Raw genomic sequence first — 21,548 nt, 5'->3', positions numbered from 1 at the left:
GGATTAATAAAGTTTTTATCTAATCTAAACTCTCCTTCTCTTTGCCCTGGAGGGTTGCCCTCCCACAGGCTTGTAACTGCGGTCTCCAGTCCTGGGGGTGGGGGTTAGCTGTTCTCCTGCCCTGCACCCCAGCCCCCTCCCACTATGCAATCTACAATCTCTCTAACTATACCAAGCAAGCTATTATCCTCAAAGAGCATCAGGTAATGTTCATATGTTGATTAATGGTTTTCTTCAGTTTTTGATCCACTGCAGAATATTTTTAAGGAAAAGCCAGGCCAGGAGAATCTCCTTCGTGTTTTTCTGTGTTTTATCCTCAGTTACTTTGACACAAAGGCATCTGCTGTGTATATTGCATATGCTTAAACCTCTGATGAAGTACTGATAAATGATCAAAATTTTAATATTTCTGACTGTCTGAGGAAAAATTTAATCGAATTGGAATCCAACCAATTCTAGAAATCAGTGATGATAACCAGCCCTAGTGCCAAGATAGGTATCCCCCTGCGTCGGAAGCCCGCACTGGGCTGTCCAAATCATGGACAAACAGTATCCCACAGCTGTTTATGTTTTTAAACCCATTTTGAAGAGAGGATTTTTTTTTTAATGTATTGATAGCATAATGTTAAATATTCTTACACAGTTAAAAAGAACTACACGTACAATAAATTAAACCATAAATATTGGTGTTTTCCTGTTATTAAAAGAGTTAGTACTTTATTTTATTGCAACCTGTAATTTGTTTCAGTTTCTTGTATTTGTTTTATTGTTTACAAAAGGTTTGAGGTGCGAAATACACTGCAATGGAGTTTGAAAGCAAAACATGCGTGTGTGTGTGTGGTTGGAGGATGTGTTTGTGTGTTGGGGGTTATAAAACAAGATAATAGATGCAAGATAATAGATAATATGCAACTTAACAGTTGTATTTTATCTATTGGGGGATAGGTGTGGGTGGGCTGATGACTTTAACAGAAAAGAGTGGCACTTTATATTTTTATTAGTATTTTTAAGGATTAAAGATGGTATTTATTATTAGGCTTTTTTTTTTTTTTTAAGTGTTTTTCACCCATCATCGTTTCATTGTTGAAAAAAAAGGGCTCCGATGGAGGGTGTTACCGCTCTTCCAGCCACGCCCATCTGCGCTGCACAAACACCTCCTCTTCCTGCCTTTCTCAGTTCTCCGTTCTGCTTTTCCTGCTTCCGCGTTACTCATGTTGGATTTACTTTTGTATTTTATGTATAGATGCAGTTGCAATTGTGCAGTCTGAGCCACACAGTTCCAGTTTGTTTTTAACCGTATCTGTTTGTGGACTTTGCTTTTTGCTTGATTTTTATTTTTCCCGCCTGTTTCGTGTTTGTGTCTCACTACTTCCCTCACATCTCCCTCAGCAGCCTTTTCCAGCATTACTTCTAACAAAAGGTGAGCAGTTTGAACTTTTAATCTGAATTTAATATCACTGTCTCTGATTATATGTGCATTAAAGGAGAAGTCGATCACGAATGTCTAACCTGTAAAGCAGTACTGTCTGGTTAAATATTGCATTTTATATTTCAGTTTCATTTCTTGGTCATGGATGATTTCGTAAGAACCAAACTGGTTGAATGGGGGCTAAGTGAGTGGGTGGAGAAATTTAAAGGTAAAGTATTAACGTGAATCCCTGATGGGTACAGATATTGATTCTGATGTGATCTGTGAAGTAAGTTGAGAATAATCTTTATCTCTTCAACTTTATTTTTAATTACAGATCAAGAAATTGATGAAGAAAATATTTTTGAGCTTGATGATCGAGAAATTGAGAATTTGATCACAAAAGCTGGACCAAGAATGAGATTCAAGAAGAACCTCAAGCTGTTAAAGGTAATTAAGTTCTTTGACAATCATTGCTATTTTAGTGAACAGAGGTGACTGTATCTGGATATTTAAAAATACACTGGCAGTAATAATCAGTGATGGGGAAAATGGCGTTAAAAGCAACTATTTTACGTTTTTTTCTGTAACTGGCAATCTAAGTAATTACTATTTCTATCGTTTTGTCTTGATGCATCAATCATGCAGATAAGTAAATCTCCAAAAGTTGATTCTGTTCATCTGGACGTAGCGTTTTGTGGGAGAACCGTTTCGTCACTCATCCAAGTGACTTCTTTAGTTTCAGCTGACTGCAATACATTTGCATAATGACTGAAACCAGTCCAGTGAAGGAACAATGGGCTGAGAGGTCAGTTCCCTAATGTTAATTATGCAAATTCACATGACCATTGATCAAGAGCCACTAAGCAAAACCCACTGATCAATGGCCATGAATACCATTCAGAGACTTGGGGAATGGCTGCAATTACAGCATTTTAAGATGGCGAAAGGTGTACCCATAGGCCCCTCCTCGATTCAGGTCAGAACAGAATCACCAATTACCAGAGTTTGATTCCTAGCGAGTGTTTTGCCAAGTGGGCAAAAACAGTTAGACACATGAACAGGTTGGTGGTGTACCGGGGGCTTCTGTTTAAGACTATGCTTCCTCCTCACCATCACCCAGTCATCGTGTTTCCCCGACTGTTCGGGACAATTTGCCAGAGGGAGCTAACCTTTGACTGGACAGGCTAAAGGGGCCTGGCTAGCTATAGGATTTTTAAGGGTGCGGAGCAAAGTCTCCAATTCTGTGATAAGGTAATTTATAATGTATTCTTCATCAGTCTGTTAGTTATAAATATAACTGCATTTAAGTTTGTTGATTGCAAAACTTGTATGCTAGTGTCCTTCAAATTTTGTTAAAGAGCAATGCCAATGCAAATAGTAATAATTTCCTGTATAACTCATATTCATCCTCAGGTCTTGCCATTCACAAGTGATACAGGTGAGACACATGCATCGTATTTTTTGCATCTCATATTATTCTGTGTTTGCATAAAATATGGGTGCCTTTCAATCTACATAACTTTACTAAGAATAAATTACATTGCTGAGAGAAACACATTTTTGTTCTTATTTTTTTATTCTTTTTATCCAATCAGGAAAGAGAAAATCAGACCTTCAAAGTGACGGCAGCAGGTTGCAGTCACCAGCTAAGCGACAGCGTCAGTCTATGCCAGGAGTTGCAGGTATTTACGTCTCTTTTTAAACAGTGTCACAGTTTAAGCCACTATAGGGTTAAACCGCTGTGCAGCACAATTTGTCCAACATGCCAGTTTCATCTTTGATGTTAGAAATTACTTTTTCTTTGGGCTGTTGTCAAAATGTAACAGTCACTTGATGCATGGTGACTAAGTATGATTGGTAAGTGGTCACATTATGATCCTGATATTCTCTAATTCACAGACGTTTGTTTGTTTTTCACATGAGATTTTACATTTTCTGTTTATTCTAGTCTATTTGTTTTAAATAGTTTTTTCCTTTCTTTGTCCACAGAATCAATCATACAGTCTGATGTGAAAAGCATCATGACATTTGTACATGCCAGACTAAATGACCAAGACAAACTCAGCGATTTCTTAAAGTGAGTATTAATTTTTTTCATATTTTGTAATGTATGGGCCTGGTTCCACTCCTGATCATGTGACAGTTTCACAAACAGATCAAAGAGAGATTGTTTTCAAAGAAAGCAAAAATGCACAAAATATCTGTAAAACATCCTCAAAAACTGCTAGTTATGTGTAATTGAGTCACACAGAGAAGATGGTCCCTTTTCAAGAGTCTTGACACACACAAAAATAAGCAGTATATTCACATGGTCACAACAATTAAAATGATTAACTTCAAACAAACTTTATGGATGTCACACTGGTTACACCAAGATGCAGTCACAGGAATGAGTAACTACATTGATGAGGATTTAAAATTTATTAACCTAAATGCACTAATTGCACGTCTTTGGACTGTTGGAGAAAGCCAAAGTACCTGGAGAGAACCAAGGCAAACATGAAAAGACAACACGTTTTCACTCCCAAAGCGTAACATGTTACGCTATGTGACAAATAGGGATGGGTATCGTTTAGGTTTTATCCGATATCAGTACCAAACCAGTACTTTTGAAACGGTGCCGGTGCTTAAACGGTGCTCGAACCGGTGCTCGAACCGGTGCTTAAAGAATGGAGAACACAAAATTGGTCCAAAAACCTCTCATGTTCAGCTGTTTTTTTGTTGTTTTTTTTTTCTTCTAGTGACAAATCGTTGGTATACGCTTCTGGCCACCCAACACGTCCCTATAATACGAAATCAGAAAAATGAGAAAACATGAGAACTATTTGGAATGAATTTACACATATACATTTGTTTTACTTAAATTACTTTGGAAAACACCATCTAACATCAATAAAGTCCTGGTTAACGTTAGGTTTAGGGCTGGAATACATGGCCGGGACCTGTATTACCGCGGAAGTGTCATTCTGCATGGATCCATAAGAACCCGGAAGGTCACTTTTCGGGTTCCTCAGGAACGCCTCGGGGGTTGACAAACCGTCACTATATTACACCTCGGGAGTGAGAACGGGCTTGTAGAAAACACGTAAACTCAAAACAAAAAGGCCCCTAGCTAGATGGTTGTGTGAGATAACAGTGCCATGTCATTGTGGTGCCTGTACATGAACCTTTTTAAAATAGAGTAGAATAGAATAGAATTCAACTTTATTGTCATTGTACATGTCACAAGTACAAGGCAACGAAATGCAGTTTGCATCCATCCAGAAAGTACTTTAGCCATAATATAAATTTCTTACAAAATATGGATCTATTATGTGTATGTTACAATGCACACGGTATGAAGGTATTTTATGAATATGCTATAACTGTAAGTATGTACAGGCTGTAGTGAGTGTACAAACTATGTACAGGGTATGAACAGGATTTAAATATGGTTAAAAATATGAAAACTATACAGAAATATGAAATATGAACTATACTGATTGTAGATATACAATTGTGAGTATTAATAAACAGTTGTAAACAGTTGTAGAACTATAATTATTGTATTGTACAGAATGATTGTCTATACAGCATTTACAGTAGTGCAGTTCAGATCAGTGAAATATGTGGGTAATTTCTACAGTGGTTATATAAAGTGCTAGTGGTTGTAAGGCTGGTGAACCACCACCTGAACCAGTCCATGTTATCATTTTGTGTATGAGGGTACAGTTGGCCATTTGTTTGTTTTGTCCATTGTGTGTGTGTTCAGTTATAGGTGGTTGTAGGTGTGTGTATGTTCAGTCCATGAGTTTAATGTGGGTCAGAGTTCAGGAGTCTGACAGCTGTAGGGAAGAAGCTGTTCCACTACCTGATGGTCTTAGTCCTGTGGCTCATGTAGCGCCTCCCAGAGGGCAGGAGTCGAAGAGTCCTTGTGCTGGGTGACTGGGGCCTCTGATGATTTTCCCAGCCCTTTTCAGACACCTTCCTGTAGATGTCTTGTATGGCAGGAAGTGGTCTTTCACCGATGCGCTGGGCAGTTTTCACGACCCTCTGCAACGCCTTCCGGTCCGAGGCAGAGAGGCTCCCATACCAGACTGTTATACAGTTAGTCAGGATGCTCTCGATGGTGCAGCGGTAGAATTTCATCAGGATGTCTGAGGACAGGTGGTTCTTCCTCAGAGTCCTCAGTAAGAAGAGGCGCTGGTGAGCCTTCTTGACCAACTTGGAGCAGTTGGTCGTCCAGATGAGATCCTCGGAGATGTGGACCCCAAGGAGCTTGAAGCTGCTCACATAATCCACAGCCGTCCCTTTAATGTAGATGGGTGGATGTGGGTCAGCATTCCTCTTGTAGTCCACGATGAGCTCCTTGATCTTCTCGGTGTTAAGCAGCAGGTTGTTGGTGTCGCACCACTCAGCCAGATGATAGTTTGGTTCCATATTCACCAATTAGTTTCTTGTGTCAGTCTATTTGGTGTGTTGGTTCTTTGTTTAGCTATTTTACGTTATACTTGTGACTTAACAGCAGTACAACTATAGATCACAGAGTTATTTATTAGTAAAATAAAACTATCCAAGTTAAGACCAACAAAGACTGATATTTTTAGGAGGTTTTGGTGACTTAACTACATTTTTTTTTCCTGTTCCTGTTATCTACCAACTCTTGGGGGAAACATTTTCACTTTAACTGACACAAAAAGGAAGATGCGGATCAAAACAACATACAGTAAACAATTAGTGGTGTATGTGTATAAAACTAAAATATTTAGTGATATTTCATTTGATGATCACTACCATGATTATAACTGTCTTTGAAACTCTCTTTTTTAAAGCATGCATAAAAATGTTTTCATGACTGAACCAATTAACCCATATTTAAAATCTCATTCATCAGGAAAAAGATCAGTGATTTGGAGACAGACAAGAGGGAGCTGGTTGGTGTCTTTGGTAAAACCGGGGCTGGAAAGAGCTCTTTGATAAATGCCATAATTGAAGAGAAGAATCTTTTACCTTCAGGAAGCATCAATGCCTGCACCTCAGTCATGATCAAAGTAGAAGCCAACACACACAACAAGTATGAAGCAGAAATTGAGTTCATCACAAAGGAGGTAAAATGAATTCTCAAAGTTTGATTTTTACTTAAAGCTAAATCATTTGTTATAGTGCAGTTCTTGGGGCTTAAGGCTGGGTACATTCCTCCAATAAATGGCTTGTCATCTATTTTTGTAGGAGTGGAAAGATGAGTTGTGGTCATTTCATCAGCTTCTTGACAATAATGAAAATCAGGAAAAGGAAGACGATGATGATTATCGTGATGCTGTTGAAAAGCTGTCAGCACTTTATGGAGAAGAATGGAAAGAAAAGTCTTCTGAAAACCTCATGGAGAACAAATATTTCAAAGAAATTCCAGAATTTCTCCAATCCAGGCGGAAGATATTGAGATGTGAATCAGTAAGACAAACTCATATTACTACTATAACAGACAGCCATGATAGTCTACACACTGGGGATGCTGGGAAGGGCAAACAGGTGAAACTAGGACAACCTGGACACAAAAAGGGAACTGAAAAAATAAACAAAAGACTAAGAACTAGAAACATAACTCACTTCTGAAAACGGCATGCAGCATAGATTCAAAAGTCCAAAAAACAAAACACTGAAAACAGATCCAGTGATTGAAACAGATCTTACTGAGATCCCACAATGATCTTTAGATGATCACATTTCCAGAAAAAATAAATCTGTTCTTGTAATAACTGTGGTTAACAAGACCCAAGACTGGTCCAGGTCCGTGATGTAGAGCATGATTTTTATTTTTTTAAATCGCAATAAGAACCTTTACGTCTTTACACAACAGTGATCAGTTCCCTATTTTAACCTACTCTTACACTTTAAATTGCTCCGTAAAAATTCACTGCTGAGCAAAGTCAGCAAAGACTGAATCAAAGTGGCCACAAAGTAAATCACTGTCTGACAGTCAGTTAAAGTGGACAACTGTGCAAAAGGCCGACATGAAGTAGTTTCTGCTAATAGTAATACTGGCTGTTGAGAACAAGAGTGTTCATAGCATGATTTAAATAGAGAATAAAAATTAAATAAATCATAAAAATTATTTTCATTTTGGATTTGATTGATGTTTTTCTTGGTCCAATATAACACAAGGGGAAGCTTGTACATGACACAATCTGATCATTTAAATCAAAAACACTAAACACTAATTACTTAACTTTTTTTTATGTCACTGACTTTTTAATGATTTCTATAAAGCACTTTCTGTGAGGACTGAAATTAAACTGCACTGCTTTACTTTCATTATTTATTGCAGGCTAATGAACTTTCTGCAAAATGTGTCAAGTACACAAGAAGTGATTCAAAACAAGGAGAAGGTAATGAAGGAAAAAAGTGGTTTTGGCCACTAGTGAAGTGTGTGACTGTCAGGGTGCCAAACAATCCTTTTCTCCAGCATGTCACACTTGTGGACCTTCCTGGAAATGGTGACTGTAACAAGAGCAGAGATCAGATGTGGAAAGGGGTAATTCACATTTACTCCTCTTTGCTTATACTGTGTTGTCTGTAAACAGTCATCTTTCTATTAAGCACTGAGACATGTTATTCTCCTTTCAGATAGTTGGAGATTGTTCTATTGTGTGGATTGTGACTGAAATTAATCGAGCAGCATCAGAGAAAGAGGCCTGGGAGATCCTGGAAAGTGTCAGTAGTCTGATTGGAAATGGTGGCGAATGTCAGCAAATTCATTTTATCTGCACCAAGTCTGATCTTCTTGATGATTCAGATGATCTGTAAGTACATTTTGAATGCTGATCAACTACACGGTGTTTCCATGTAAGATCAACGCAGGCTAGAATGAAACACAGAGTTGAGCCTTTTTTTTTACATAATTTTTTTTATAATACAGAACATTTGGGTCAAAGGGAGTCTCAGAGGCAGATACAATTTTATAAAGTTTATTGAATATGGTGGACTGAGTAAGAGAGAGAGGGAGTGGAATAGTGGAGAGTGGCAAAGGTAATAGATTTCTTTAGTTTTAGGGACAGCAAGAGAGAAGAGGGTGAGCAATAACAGGAGAGCAGGAGGAGAAAGAGTTGCAACTGGTATCATAGCAGCTTTTATGTGTGCACAACTGATGTGAAGTTTAATAGGTTTATTTACAATGAAAGAAAAATATAAACTGAATAAACTAATATGAACTGGTGAATTAGTGGAGAACACCACCGTAGGTGGCAGAGATGCAGTGCCACAGTCAGTTTTTAAATTCAATCTAGGCGATAACAATGAGTTATATGTGTGCGACAGTCAGGGAAAGCTCAGCTTAGTCAGAAAGGGAGCCTCCCACATTTTTGCCTAAAGGCCAAGCCTACGTCCACAGCTACACTGGTATTTATGAAAATGCAGCTTTTTCTATAGGTTTGGGCTTTTCATCCACACGTAAATGGCGTTTTGGATCACTGAAAACTGAGATTTTTTTTAAACTCCTGCCAGCTTGGAGATTTTCGAAAACACAGTTTTTGCATTTACCCGTGGACGAGGAATAGGGGGAGTTAGTCACGCAACATCAAACATGACGCCACGCTGTGCGCCACGTTATTGTTTACATTTGATGAATTTTCAAAATGGGAGACAGAAACAAAATACTATCTGAATTTTTTACACGCTTACATATACACATGCAGTTACTGTCCTTCTACTTAGAAAGACAGAGGTGTCAGAGTAAAATACACAGACACTGTCACAACCCAAGTCCCAACACCAATGCCTTTTTTCAGTCCATGTTATTTTCAATGCCGTATTTCAGAGAGCTGTGACTCATGATTATAAATCACTAAGACAAATGTAAAATTGTCAGTTTCTTTCTTTATTGAATAAACTCAGGCCAAAAGAGCTAGTGAGATAAAATCCAAAATACAGTTTAGTTATTAACATTGGAAATAATGAAGGCACTTGAAAAGAAAAGAGGACATAATTCTATTAAGTTAGGATTTGGCATTTTCTTGACAGTGTTTGACTTTGTTTTTGCGTTTACATGTGAACAGAGATATTTTTTAAAAAGTGCACTCGATGCGATTTTTAAAAAATGAAAAAATACCTTTGTACGTGGGGATGTAGCTCAAGAGTAAATCAAAACCACCCAGCCTGCCCCAGATTAATGATGGTGATAATAATAGTGATGATGGTAACAGTACATATATGCACATTTGTTGTAGTTCATCAGCTGATATCCATGATCGAATAGTTAAAAGAAACATGCAAGCCAAGGATGGAGTAAGGAAAGAATTCAACAAGAGAAGCAAGATTAAGGTGAGTTTTATAGACTGACAGAAAATCTAATGTAAAGACTCTCCATAGTTGTAAGGTTGCTTTAAAATTAAATCACATTTTTCCCCAGAAACACTTCACTGATGACAGTTTCAAAGTGTTCACAGTGAGCTCCAAAGAGTTCCTAAAAGGGAAGCATCTAAGTCCAGATGAAACTGGTAAATGAAGTCTCCGTTTTGCTAACAGAATATAAACAGCTGAAATGCACGTGTTATTTTAGTTTGCTCTCACTGAAAGAAGAATTATTTAATTTGAATTTAAGTAATGTCAAACTGGCACTGAAATTTCTTCTCAACAGAAATACCTCAACTTCAGGGATTTTTGCAAGATCTGAATGACTGTCACTCAGAGACAGTAAACTATGTGAATGGAGCTCACGGGATTCTGTCTCTGATTCACGGAGCCAACTCCAGAGGAGTGGTAAGGTCAACTAATGCTGGGCATACACTGCGATTTTTTTTCAGCCGCGTTATTCAGCTTCTGCTCAAACTGTACGATTGAATCACAGGGGTGAGAAGTTCGTAGGTCACGGAGCAGGGTTTTCACACTATACGGCCCGATGCTCTGATGTGCTCACACTGTGCGTCCATAACACAAAATCTGTCTCTCCCTCTCTGTCTTTTACTCACACAGACACACACACACCACCACCATCAACATTACTAAATTGCTAATGAAAAACATTGACCAGGCAGCTGCAAATGAACAGCAATGTCCATCCACCTATTTTCACGGTTGTTGTGGTCGTGATAATTTTGTGAGGCCACATCGAAAAGGCTCAGATGAGCTTGCCAAAGTTCTACAAGTTGTGCCTCCATCGCTTATGTCCAGATCACACGCTGCACTGCTGTGCTGCTGCTCCACCTTTTCACTTCTGAAAGATGGAGCTAGTGTGAGAGGCTGCGTTGACACCCTCACAACAAGCGACAGGATTTCAAACAGGTTTAATTTTCTTATGATCAAACGATTGATGATCGGGAACTGATCGTGAGGTATTAATCGCTTCTTGTTACCCCACGTATACTACACGATGCATGACACACGATTAGGGGAAAACTCGGACCAATCCCGAAAACGGTCGCATGACTGAAAAATCGTCTCAAAATAGACCAAAAATCTCAGAGTGTATGCCCAACTTAAAAGATACACATTCTCTTACATGTTGGGATTTCCCAATTTTTTTCGAGTATCTTGTTTTTTTTAATCTATTAATTTATGATTTATTAATTGATTTATTTATTTTTGCTGTTCAATTTTCTTCTCAGGTTCTTATTACAGGACAGTGACTTTTAAAATCAATTGATTTCATAAATCTATACGAAACAAGTTGTTTTTATGATTTTATTCCTTCAAAAATTTTTCAGGATGATAAAAAAGCCGAGGTGTGTGCAGAACTTGAGAGAAACACGAACCTCCAACTTCGTAATGTCAACAAAGAAATGGAAGACACCTATACAGCTTTTGAAAAATATCTTGATGATGGCGTTGAGAAATCCAAAGGATCATACGGAGAAAAACTCAAGAACTTCTTGTATCGTGTATGTATTTTAAATATAGTTACAACAAAACAACATATTTTACATGAATATGTGTTTAAATACTTCTTCTTTTCTTTTCTGTTTTAGGGAAAGAAGGGTGGTGCTTTTCACAAGGTACTGAAGTGTGTTGTTAAGAATGGTGGCGTCTACAAACCAAAGAAAGGGACCTTAATTAACCTTAATATGAAGTTGGCTTCCTGTCTGATCGACAGCATTGATGATGAATTCAGAAAGACCTTCCCGTAAGAAAAAATAAGTTCTAAGCAGTCACATAATATTATCCAAGATATGTAATTATAACATATAAACTTGCCAATTCTGCCATTAATAACCACAATGTTTATATGTTTTAGAAATGACTCAGAACATGGAGCATTCAATGGAGTCATCGATACATTTTCTCTTAACACCGATTCTCTGTTTGAAAAGTACAAAAATGCTGAACTGCAGCTCAGATTTCTCAAGACAGAGGTAAGAGATGAAACTTTACTGACATAATGGACAGTAAATGGAAAACATGAAAAATTAACCTTAGTTTTATGGCTTGATGTGATTTCAAGTGATGTTCATCCATATTTCATGTTTGTTTTCTAAGGAAGAAAAAATTAAGGCAAAACTGAACAGAATGATGCGGAAACAGAAGAAAAGAGTCTACAGCAGTCTGACAGAGACAATTGAAGACATTATGGATGAAGGCTACAAGAGTAAGAAATAAGATCAGAGATTCACAAAAACACATTTATATTTATCATTATTCAGAAAGAGAAATCTGATTAGAGCTTTCTGTCTTATTGTAGAGGCTGCAGAATTTAGTGGAAAAGACACGCTGTACAACATGAGGGAGACTATTACGGACCACGTGCACTCAAAGGAGGACATGTTTGAGAGGGCAAAAAATACCATGTTGGAGAAGTTGCACAGTTTGATGGTTTGTCATGTTTTATGAAAAAATGGGATGAACATATGAAGGCTTTTTCCATATTTAACTGGAATACACAAAAATATGTTTCCATTTATGTTTTTATGCAGTATCTGAGAACCTTCTAAATGTAATTGTATTTGACTTTAACACAATATTTTGATCTGTGATAAGTAATAACAATTTTTAAAATAGGAAAAAATCCTGAAGACTCTGGAGGAAACTATGAAGGAATCCATTGAACGTTCATTCAAGACTGATGGGGGCTTACTCCCAGGTAAACAGGACAGTTTGCTGTATTTACATTTGATAAAGCTTCCTTCCTTTTCTCTTTATCTTTGAAATCTTTCACCTGATAGCACAGTCTATTTACCTATTTGTCTCTCTATTTTTAAAATTAACTTATAATTTACAGTCACACACACTATTACGTGAGTCACTCTTGGGGGGGAAACAATTCAAAAAATGTTTTGTTTTTCAGATGTTTCAACAGAGCTTGAGATGGTGAAGAAACATTATGATAAACTTGTAGGCACTCCAGGTGATGAAACATCACTAACTGGGTAAATCCTTATATGTCATCATCAGTATTACATAAAAAAATATCTATCTATCTATCTATCTATCTATATATCTATATATCTATCTATATCTATATATATATATTTTGGTCCTTATTGCTCATTGTTAAACCTTTTTTTAATGTTTCAGATTTGCTGACCAGGTAGAAACTGCAGAAACCTGGACACAAACAGGTCTTCCCAGAGGAAGTGCTGTTTAAAACAAAAAAAACATCTGATTTGGTCTCAATCATTTTCAGTTGTTTTTATTTGGTCCCTTTAAAAGTTGTTTGGTGACATTTGACTTTGATTTTGTGAATGTCATTATAAGTGATTGTGGACTTTTATTTCTGTAAGACATATTTATCTTTTAATGTTTGAAGTTTGAGGAAAAACTGAAAGGAATTCACATCACATCACTCTACATATATTTCAAATATATTTTAATCGTTTTATTTTATGAGTTTAGTTATGGTTCATTCAGATGACAATGCAATGATATAGCACATTTCAGTACATATAAAATCAGTGTACTTAACACACAAGATAAAAAATGGTAACACTTTATAATACAGCCCACAACTAAGGTGTAATTAAATGGAACATCAATGTATTTTATCTAATATTACAATTAAAATTGTGATTGTATTTACCTACAAATATTTAAAGGTAACAAGTCATCCAGACCATTGTTTTAAGATTTTTAGTATTAATGACTCCTAAAATTGATCTTGTAAACGTTGATTGGTCATTTAGGGCAAGTAGCTCCATCTCCATGCAGCTACAGGACTAGTTTTATCTCTCTACATTGTGTCCAGGTTTTCCTCCAATAAATGTTTCAGTAGTTCTTTTCATTATGAAATTAACGGTCTGATTATGAAATTTAAAGTAGTTTTTCATCTCAACCTTTCACACTCAAATATGTGTTTTTGACAGGTTTTCATACATTAGAGCCACAGCAGAAGGTGTTTCTCTTGAAAACAATATCTGAATTAGGATTAGATGGATTTTGTGTATGAAAAACACAACTAGTCATAAATTTATTTGTAAAACTTAGAGTTTGTTTGCTTTTTTTCAAGGACCCATTCATAATTCCTGTTATGCTCTTTAATTGTAAGTTTCTTGCTCCCAACAACCTTTCTGACCTGTCACCTTTCTTTATTCTTCACAAAATATTTAATTATGAACATTGTTTTGGCATTAGTATCAGCTGACTCTTTATTGATATTGATATTTTGTGCTGTTGACAGAAGTTAAGTTTGTCTAAGGTGCACCTCTGTCTCATTTAACAGCCATTGTTGTTGTTGCAGGTCTAGTACTCTGTGTCATTTGAATCCCCACAAAAGAACTGAGTGTATTTTGTATAAAAATAAATTATCACATTATTTCTAAAAGCTTGTCTTACATTGTTAATCCCAATTTACCTTAGAAATCAATTATGTTTCAGGGAAAAAAAAGATTTCTCTCCTTTTTTTTAGCACAAGTATCCTAAAATGCCATCACTTTTGTGCATTTTTGTTCCTCTTCATTATAGCCTTACTCATAATATTATAGCGAGATGTCATTAGAGATGGACCGATCCGATATTACGTATCGGTATCGGTCCGATACTGACCCAAATTACTGGATCGGATATCGGCGAGAAATAAAAAATGTAATCCGATCCATTAAATATCAAAAAAGCACCTCACAAAACTTGCTACACGGCGTAACTCTGCTCATAACCGCAGCAAGTTGGAGCCGTGTGGTCACGTGATAGAGCGGCTGCTAGCAAACCAGCATTTCATCTCCGAGGAAGTTTTCCCAGAGAGAAGTAAAGCAAGTGTGTAAGTTCATCTCTGAATGTTTGTAAAGCATTCCCACGTTAAGCTTAACAACCGATATATGGAGCGACTGCCTCTTCTTGCTGCTACTTCAAACGTGAAACTGATCAATAATCAGCTGATCGGCTTTTCTGTAGCGAGTCCGTCTCTCTTCTTAGTTTTTGGCCCACTTTGCACCAGAAAGAGGAAACCAGCGGCTGAACAACAGCAGCACGTTTAAGCTTGATAAGCTCTTGTTAGAATTTATTTAATATTACTTTCTACACCAGGATCTTTTTCTACAGCTGACGGCTGGTAACTGTGCAGGGGCGGATCTAGCAAAGTGTAGCCAGGGGGGCCGATAGGGCATGAACAGGGAAAAGGGGGCACAAAGACGTACTTTTCTTTCTTATTCTCATTTAAAATGTCTGGCTTTTAATAAATAATTTTCTGAATCTTACACCCAAAGTTTTAATCTGATGTAAAATGTATAGAAGTCCATTACTGTATATAGTAACTGTTAAGTCTAATATACCCTAGTAAGCTATAGTACTTTTTTCTTTGGGAAGATCCCAGATAGCAAGGAAACATTGAAACAACGTTGAGTCAATATCAGGCGACGTCATTGAATCAACGTTGAAGTGTGACGTTGACCTAACGTCACTCTTGCACCCTTTTTTAATGTTGAAACAACGTCAGGTTTTGATGTTGAATCAATGTTGAAACCTGACATTGAAACAATGTCAGATTCTGATATTGAAACACTGTTGAGCTATGGTGTTGATTTTCCACCTCTTTCGCACAGTTGCTTTTTATTAAAACAACAGTTAAATCATGACTGGAAATCTACCTTTCTTTATAGGTATTTTAACCAATACTAAACTACTGCATGTTTCCATCAATACTTAAACCACCTAAACACATAATTGTACTTATTCCTCAAATTGGACACCCTTTATAAAAAAAAAAAACAACAACAAATGTCTCACAATGTATCATGTCAATATTAATATCCTAAAATAAGAAAGCATTGCATGTGATGTAACAGAGAAAAAAAATAAACAAAAAAAGGTCAATAGGCGTGTTTCGTTTGCTAAATACTTTATTAAAAGACAGTTTCCTATTTACATTTATATGTTTCACAGAAGTTTGTAATTTTTTACTCTGGGATGGGGATACATGATGTGCGTCCTGCACCACCCATACCCATACGATCTGGGGCGTATCGGAGCCATTTCTGCACTGCTTGTGCAAAGACAAACTTGGACATAGAGTTTGCCCCTAACTGCTGCGTCAGGCCATCTAGGAAAAAAATACACACACAAACAAAAAAAGTGAATTAGAGCACATGAATAAGCTCTTGTTAACTGTCTTCAGCGGGGAGAAAGTATGTAAACTCCTAGGCTGATAAACATGAAAGTCACCAGGCGTAAATCTGCAAACTGCCGCATTTGATTCCCAAAGAGCTATGAGCTGTGATAAGTGATAAGTCTTAGCATGGTGTGCCGTGTATCCTTTAAAACAAAATAAACATGGGGTCCTCGGGCTGTACAACTACAACCCGAGGACTAAACAAGCCAAAGACCAAAGACTCCATCTCCAGCTTAACCGGACATGAAAGTCTTGTTATTAAGAAAGACAAAGTAATATAGCAAAAAAACTGTAAAACTTACCACCATATATGCATTTGCAGAGCGCTGTATCTTTAAATGCCATTTTTTGCTTTGTCTGGTCCTTGGTTTTTTTCCCTACCCAGTTGAGTACCGAGGCCAGCTCGTTTGTAATGGCATAAGCCATTACACGGCGGACTCGCACCTCCAGTGTGGTCCCTCCAATCAAGGCAAAGCGTCTCACCTATAGACACATTTTAAGAGATGGAATTAGCGTGTCTCATGTCTTAAATGTGTATGCAAGTGCTTGTGTGTTTAATCAACAGGCCGTTGTTATGTATTTAAATCACATCTGACAGCTATTACACTTTATAGTTACAAAGTGTACATAACCTTTATATACTTACCATTGCCTTATTTGCCTCTTATGATTGAAAAGCTGCCTCTGCATTGTTTAGCTCCTCAATGTTGTGCAAGGGCAAATCCAGAGGCAATACCCCAGCATCTACCGATTCATTGCAGCAGGGATGGCGGATGGCTCTGACCTCCTCACGGAGTTCGTTAACAGCTGTCGTCAGGTCTGACAGCATAGCTAATATCTTTTGTGAGGTCGCATCTGTTTAAAAAAACAATTCCAGAAAGATTAATGGTTTAAGCAGTGAGAGGCGAAAAACTAATATATAAATAATAAAACGCAGTTTACCTGTGGACAAAAGGTGCAAACGCAAGGTAGGTGAGCGTGCATCGTAAAGTTAGGTGAGCGTGCAACGTAAAGTTAGGTGAGCGTGCAACGTAAAGTTAGGTGAGCGTGCAACGTAAAGTTAGGTGAGCGTGCAACGTAAAGTTTGAATTGAGTGCGAATCGAAGCGGGTGCTCTCCAATCATTAAAAGTAACAAAGTCATTGAACACATTTATACAGTTACCTTTACGTTTATCAATCATATATCACAGATTTACAATTTTTTGTAGTACTATGCTAAAAAGCAACTACAGAGCGAAAGTCTGGGTCAAGCGCCGAGGCGACGGCAAGAACAAAGGAACCCTCGAAGCGTTAAGCTAGCTTTGTAAGGGAATATAACGGAAAAGTATGAAACGAAAATGTTTTCTTTGTTGACTTTGTTCGCAGTGCAATTTATTTGTTGCCGGATTGTAAGATGAAAGTAGACACAATTTCGGGCTCCCACATTTTGTCCGAAACTTTACATTAACAAGTTTGTTTGTTTTTTTACTGTTATTCAAATGCAACCGTGGAAATAACGAATAGAACAAAAGTCATTCATTCTTACCTTATATTAATCGTGGTGCAGGCCAGTGCAGTGCATGAACTGATGCCTTCTCCGGTCAATTCCGCTGAGAGTAAATCTAATGTCCCGCTCTACTGTACAAGACAATGGTTACCTGAAGGGATGTACCACTGTGAGAGGGGGGGCTATGGAATAGTCCAAGTGTTAGCAGCTGTAAGCGGTTTCATCAGTATTTCAGTGTTGTTTCAACATTGGATTTGTGTTGACATTTCAACCCTGACGATTCTGATGGTTCAGATGGAAAATCAACATCTGTTCAATGTTTCCTTGCTATCTGGGATACCATCTGTGCAGTTCTGTTGAAGAAAGATGTTGAATCTATTTAATTATTCTTGAAAAATAATTCATTTCTGTGCATTTTCCCCCTGCGTCAAATTAAATTTGATTACATCGATTAAGCATCATGAGCTGGAGGGTGGGGGGGTGGTTCCCTTTTTTTTTTTTTTTTTTGCTGGGAGTTTGCAACCCTATTAGTTCGGTTGCTTAATATTTCTGCTAAGTACTCTTTAAAATACCAGAATAGGGAGGATGGAGCAGGTTTAAGTTTATTAGATTGATCAGTGTTGCTGAACTATGAAATATTTTGGGTGCAGTGTATTTTTTGCATACAGGTGTAACAGAATAGCTTTAGTGTTGTTATTTATTTAAACTTGAGTATAAACTTATACAAAATGCAGCAAGATATTAAAAAAACGTTTTATTGATTAAAAAACACATTATATATCGGATTCATATCGGTATCGGCAGATATCCAAATTTATGATATCGGTATCGGTATCGGACATAAAAAAGTGGTATCGTGCCATCTCTAGATGTCATTTCAATTCTAAACAGCCTCAAAAAGCAAGAAGAAAAAGACAAGTCTGCCTGCTGTTTGCAGTTAGCAAAATATATGGAGAAGTTCTTAAAATGCAAAAAGGAAGATAAAGGTGACAACCCCCTCCCAAAAGTCAAAATGTTTGCGCAAGTACAGCTTTGACTTCCTGAAGCATGGGTTTGTGAACAGAGGAAATGAGGCGGACCCGAGAGCCCAATGTGTGGAGTAATGCTATACATTGAAGCACTGAATTGATTTGGCCTGCCACTGTATATATGTGCCATGAGATCATCGGAGGGGCTGCTGCAAAGAACACTCAAACAACACTGCGAGCCACCGAATCATGGACATGGCCTTAGACATACAGCATCAGCTTCTGGAAAGAATAAAAATACTCATTTTTTCTCTTTACAACTAGATCAGTCCCTTTTTTCTTGTCTCTTTTGCTGTAGTAAAATTTAATTATAATTTTTTTTTTGTGTTATTAAGCTTGACTTGAGCCTTTCAATTTCTACTTGCAGTTTGATTTGTTTCATGAATTATTGACCTGTTTGGCATTTTTTATGTCCAGGTTCACATACATGTAATAAATAAATGTCTTTGTGATTTTTACATTGCATCATGTCATCATCATGTTTATTTGGCAAGGTTTTAGCTGTTAAAATGAGGTAGAATTGATTTAGTTATTAAATATAAATCAAACCAAAAGCAAAATTAATTTATTCAATACAGTGTTAATATCTGAATGGGCCCTGGGCCACTTTGTAGTGAAAACGTCAGGCCCTGAGATAAAAACAAACAAAATGTAAGAACCCCTGACTTAAGTGATAATGGCTAATTTAAGCAAAAAACGTCTTCCTCGTTTTCCACAGTAACAAGGTGGACATAGTAATGAGCAGGTCGATCATTGATGTGATATGCCCATTTTGTGTGTATTTTTAATTTATTCAAAGTATGAGAGGTGGTGGATTTGATCTAGAAAACCTGTTTAGTTTGAAATATTAGTGAGGACTCACTTGACCGTAGTCTTACAACCGACTGCCCACGGCTGTTGCATTTGACAGAGTAATGCGGCTGCTTCACTTAGGCTACTAGCAGGTTATTGAGTAGACATCTGTGTAGCGGTTTGAAATGTACCACTTTTTCCTTGTCAGGAAAAAACTTCCTGTTCATCTGAAATGGCTTGGTTTTCAGTGGTGAGTGTTTCAGTAATAATGTTCTTTACGGCACCTCATAGCATCTTTGACCCATGACAGAGATGTAGTAAAATAAAATGAAAAAAAAAAATGTAATTTCAAATCAAACTTAACTTGAACAATAAACTTATTGCCATACATTTTACATTTGGTAAGTGGTCAGTAAGAATGCGATACATTGCTCATTATGTATATCAGTTTGTTTATTTTGCTCATTTGCTCATTTTGTTATAATGGTTCCTAATTCCTGCTAAACACTTCTTTACTTTCACTCTGACAGAAGCTAGAATGCTCTTGCTGACGTGAAAGGCATAATGAACAAAATCAAGCACCATATAGACGACAAAGAACAGCTTGGTGCTTTTATAAAGTGAGTATATAAACATTTAAGTAAGACCTTTTACTTTAGGGATAATTAACCATTATTTATACAGAGGACCAAATCTCTTTTTGCAAGACCATTCTGGTCAAAGGAAATCATACACATAAGATAATTACATATATATGTTATTATATGTATTTTTTATTATTATTATTATTATTATTATTATTATTATTATTAATAATAATAATAATAATAATAATAATAATAATAATAATAATAATAATTATTATTATTATTATTATTATTATTATTATTATTATTATTAATAATAATAATAATAATAATAATAATAATTATTATTATTATTATTATTATTATTGCCATTAAGTGCCTTTGTAACTTGAATTTAAATGGGGTCTTCGTAAGCTGGGGTTCCACTGTACTTTCCTTCATACACTTCATGCATAATCATGTACTAATTACACATGAATGTTGTGTGTTTACCAATCACAGCATACTTAATATAACTTCTTTCTTAATAATAGATGGCAAACTCAGAGAATCTCACATCTCTTAGACTTCCACAATATAAACATGATTAACTATTTATTTAAATAAACTCAATTTTATCACTCTGTATCCCGATTCCCATAAAAAGGCTGGATGTTCAGTCCTTTTTTTTTCACTTTTAGACAGAGACGAACCAGGGGATCTCATTGTCTTTAGTACTTTGAATCTGGAATGAAAATCATTTGTTTTCATTTTATTATCACATCACAAACTGCAGATATTTTATGTGGCCCTACAAATGTTTTCATGCTGTCCCTTTTTGTGTTTTGCATAATTTAAAATGAATACAGCAGGGAGGAAAAGAATGCATGTTTGTGTGAACCACAATCATTTTATGTAGCAATAAAACATTTGAGTATGTTCAATATGCCATTCTAAAAACACAAACACTGATTCAGCAACAAATTAGAGCCAAGATTTATCAATTCTTTTTGCTTTAATTGTCAGTGAATTTATCAGGTATACACCATAATTCAGCAAGTCAAACTTTACAGTTGCATATTATTTGTTGTTCGAGGGTGGGCTGTTAATTATGACAGAGAACATTTACAATTTATATTTTTATTAGTATTTGTAAGGATTAAAAATGGTAGTAAAGATTTCAGACTGAGGTTGTTGTTTTCGGCCCTGAATATCTTAGAAATATGGCACCTAACCAGATTTTTACTCTGGATGGCATTATCTTCACCTCCACTAACACTGTGAGGAACCTTGGAGTGATTTTTGACCAGGATATGCCCTTCAATGCACATATTAAACAAATATGTAGGGCTGCTTTCTTCCATTTGCGCAATATCTCTAAAACAGGGGTGTCGAACTCCAGGCCTCGAGGGCCGGTGTCCTGCAGGTTTCAGATCTCACCCTGGGTCAACACACCTGAATCACATGATGAGTTCATTAACAGGCCTCTGGAGAACTTCAAGACATGTTGAGGAGGTCATTTAGCCATTTCAATCAGCTGTGTTGGATCAAGGAAACATCTAAAACCTGCAGGCAGTAGCGGTTTTTGATACGGCCGACACGGGCGGTTGCCTGGGGCGGCATCGTGGTGGGGGGCGGCATCGCGGGCATCGACAAAAAAATAAAATAAAAAATTGTTCGTACTCATTCTGCCCCGACGTCATGCCAGCGCATACTGGGGTTTACTATCGCCCATTTGCGGGAGTAAGGGCGCCCTCTGTT

At 36.9% G+C, this 21,548-nt stretch overlaps 1 protein-coding gene and 1 long non-coding RNA gene across 2 annotated transcripts; one reads left to right on the top strand and one right to left on the bottom strand.

Annotated features, from left to right (window-relative positions):
* Positions 1-1,163: 1,163 nt before the first annotated feature.
* Positions 1,164-14,320, top strand: LOC102786762 (nuclear GTPase SLIP-GC-like). The gene is made up of 21 exons (XM_087839807.1): positions 1,164-1,420; positions 1,556-1,637; positions 1,746-1,858; positions 2,825-2,849; positions 3,007-3,093; positions 3,401-3,488; positions 6,285-6,498; positions 6,620-6,841; positions 7,716-7,922; positions 8,015-8,190; positions 9,613-9,706; positions 9,795-9,882; positions 10,023-10,144; positions 11,089-11,262; positions 11,350-11,504; positions 11,616-11,733; positions 11,858-11,966; positions 12,060-12,190; positions 12,377-12,458; positions 12,663-12,744; positions 12,893-14,320. Exons 2-21 carry the CDS (start codon positions 1,571-1,573, stop codon positions 12,960-12,962), a joined length of 2,424 nt encoding a protein of 807 aa, XP_087695933.1. The 5' UTR covers positions 1,164-1,420; positions 1,556-1,570; the 3' UTR covers positions 12,963-14,320.
* Positions 14,321-15,677: 1,357 nt separating this feature from the next.
* On the bottom strand, positions 15,678-17,586 carry LOC148102958 (uncharacterized). The gene is made up of 4 exons (XR_015719016.1): positions 17,441-17,586; positions 16,561-16,769; positions 16,217-16,397; positions 15,678-15,845 (listed from the first exon to the last, which is right to left on the bottom strand). It is a non-coding gene; the product is annotated as an uncharacterized LOC148102958 (long non-coding RNA).
* Positions 17,587-21,548: the final 3,962 nt, after the last annotated feature.

This window comes from Neolamprologus brichardi, chromosome 4 (assembly GCF_056152115.1).
Source record: "Neolamprologus brichardi isolate AB-2024 chromosome 4, ASM5615211v1, whole genome shotgun sequence".
Taxonomy (NCBI): domain Eukaryota; kingdom Metazoa; phylum Chordata; class Actinopteri; order Cichliformes; family Cichlidae; genus Neolamprologus; species Neolamprologus brichardi.
This window is presented reverse-complemented; position numbering and strand designations above follow the sequence as displayed.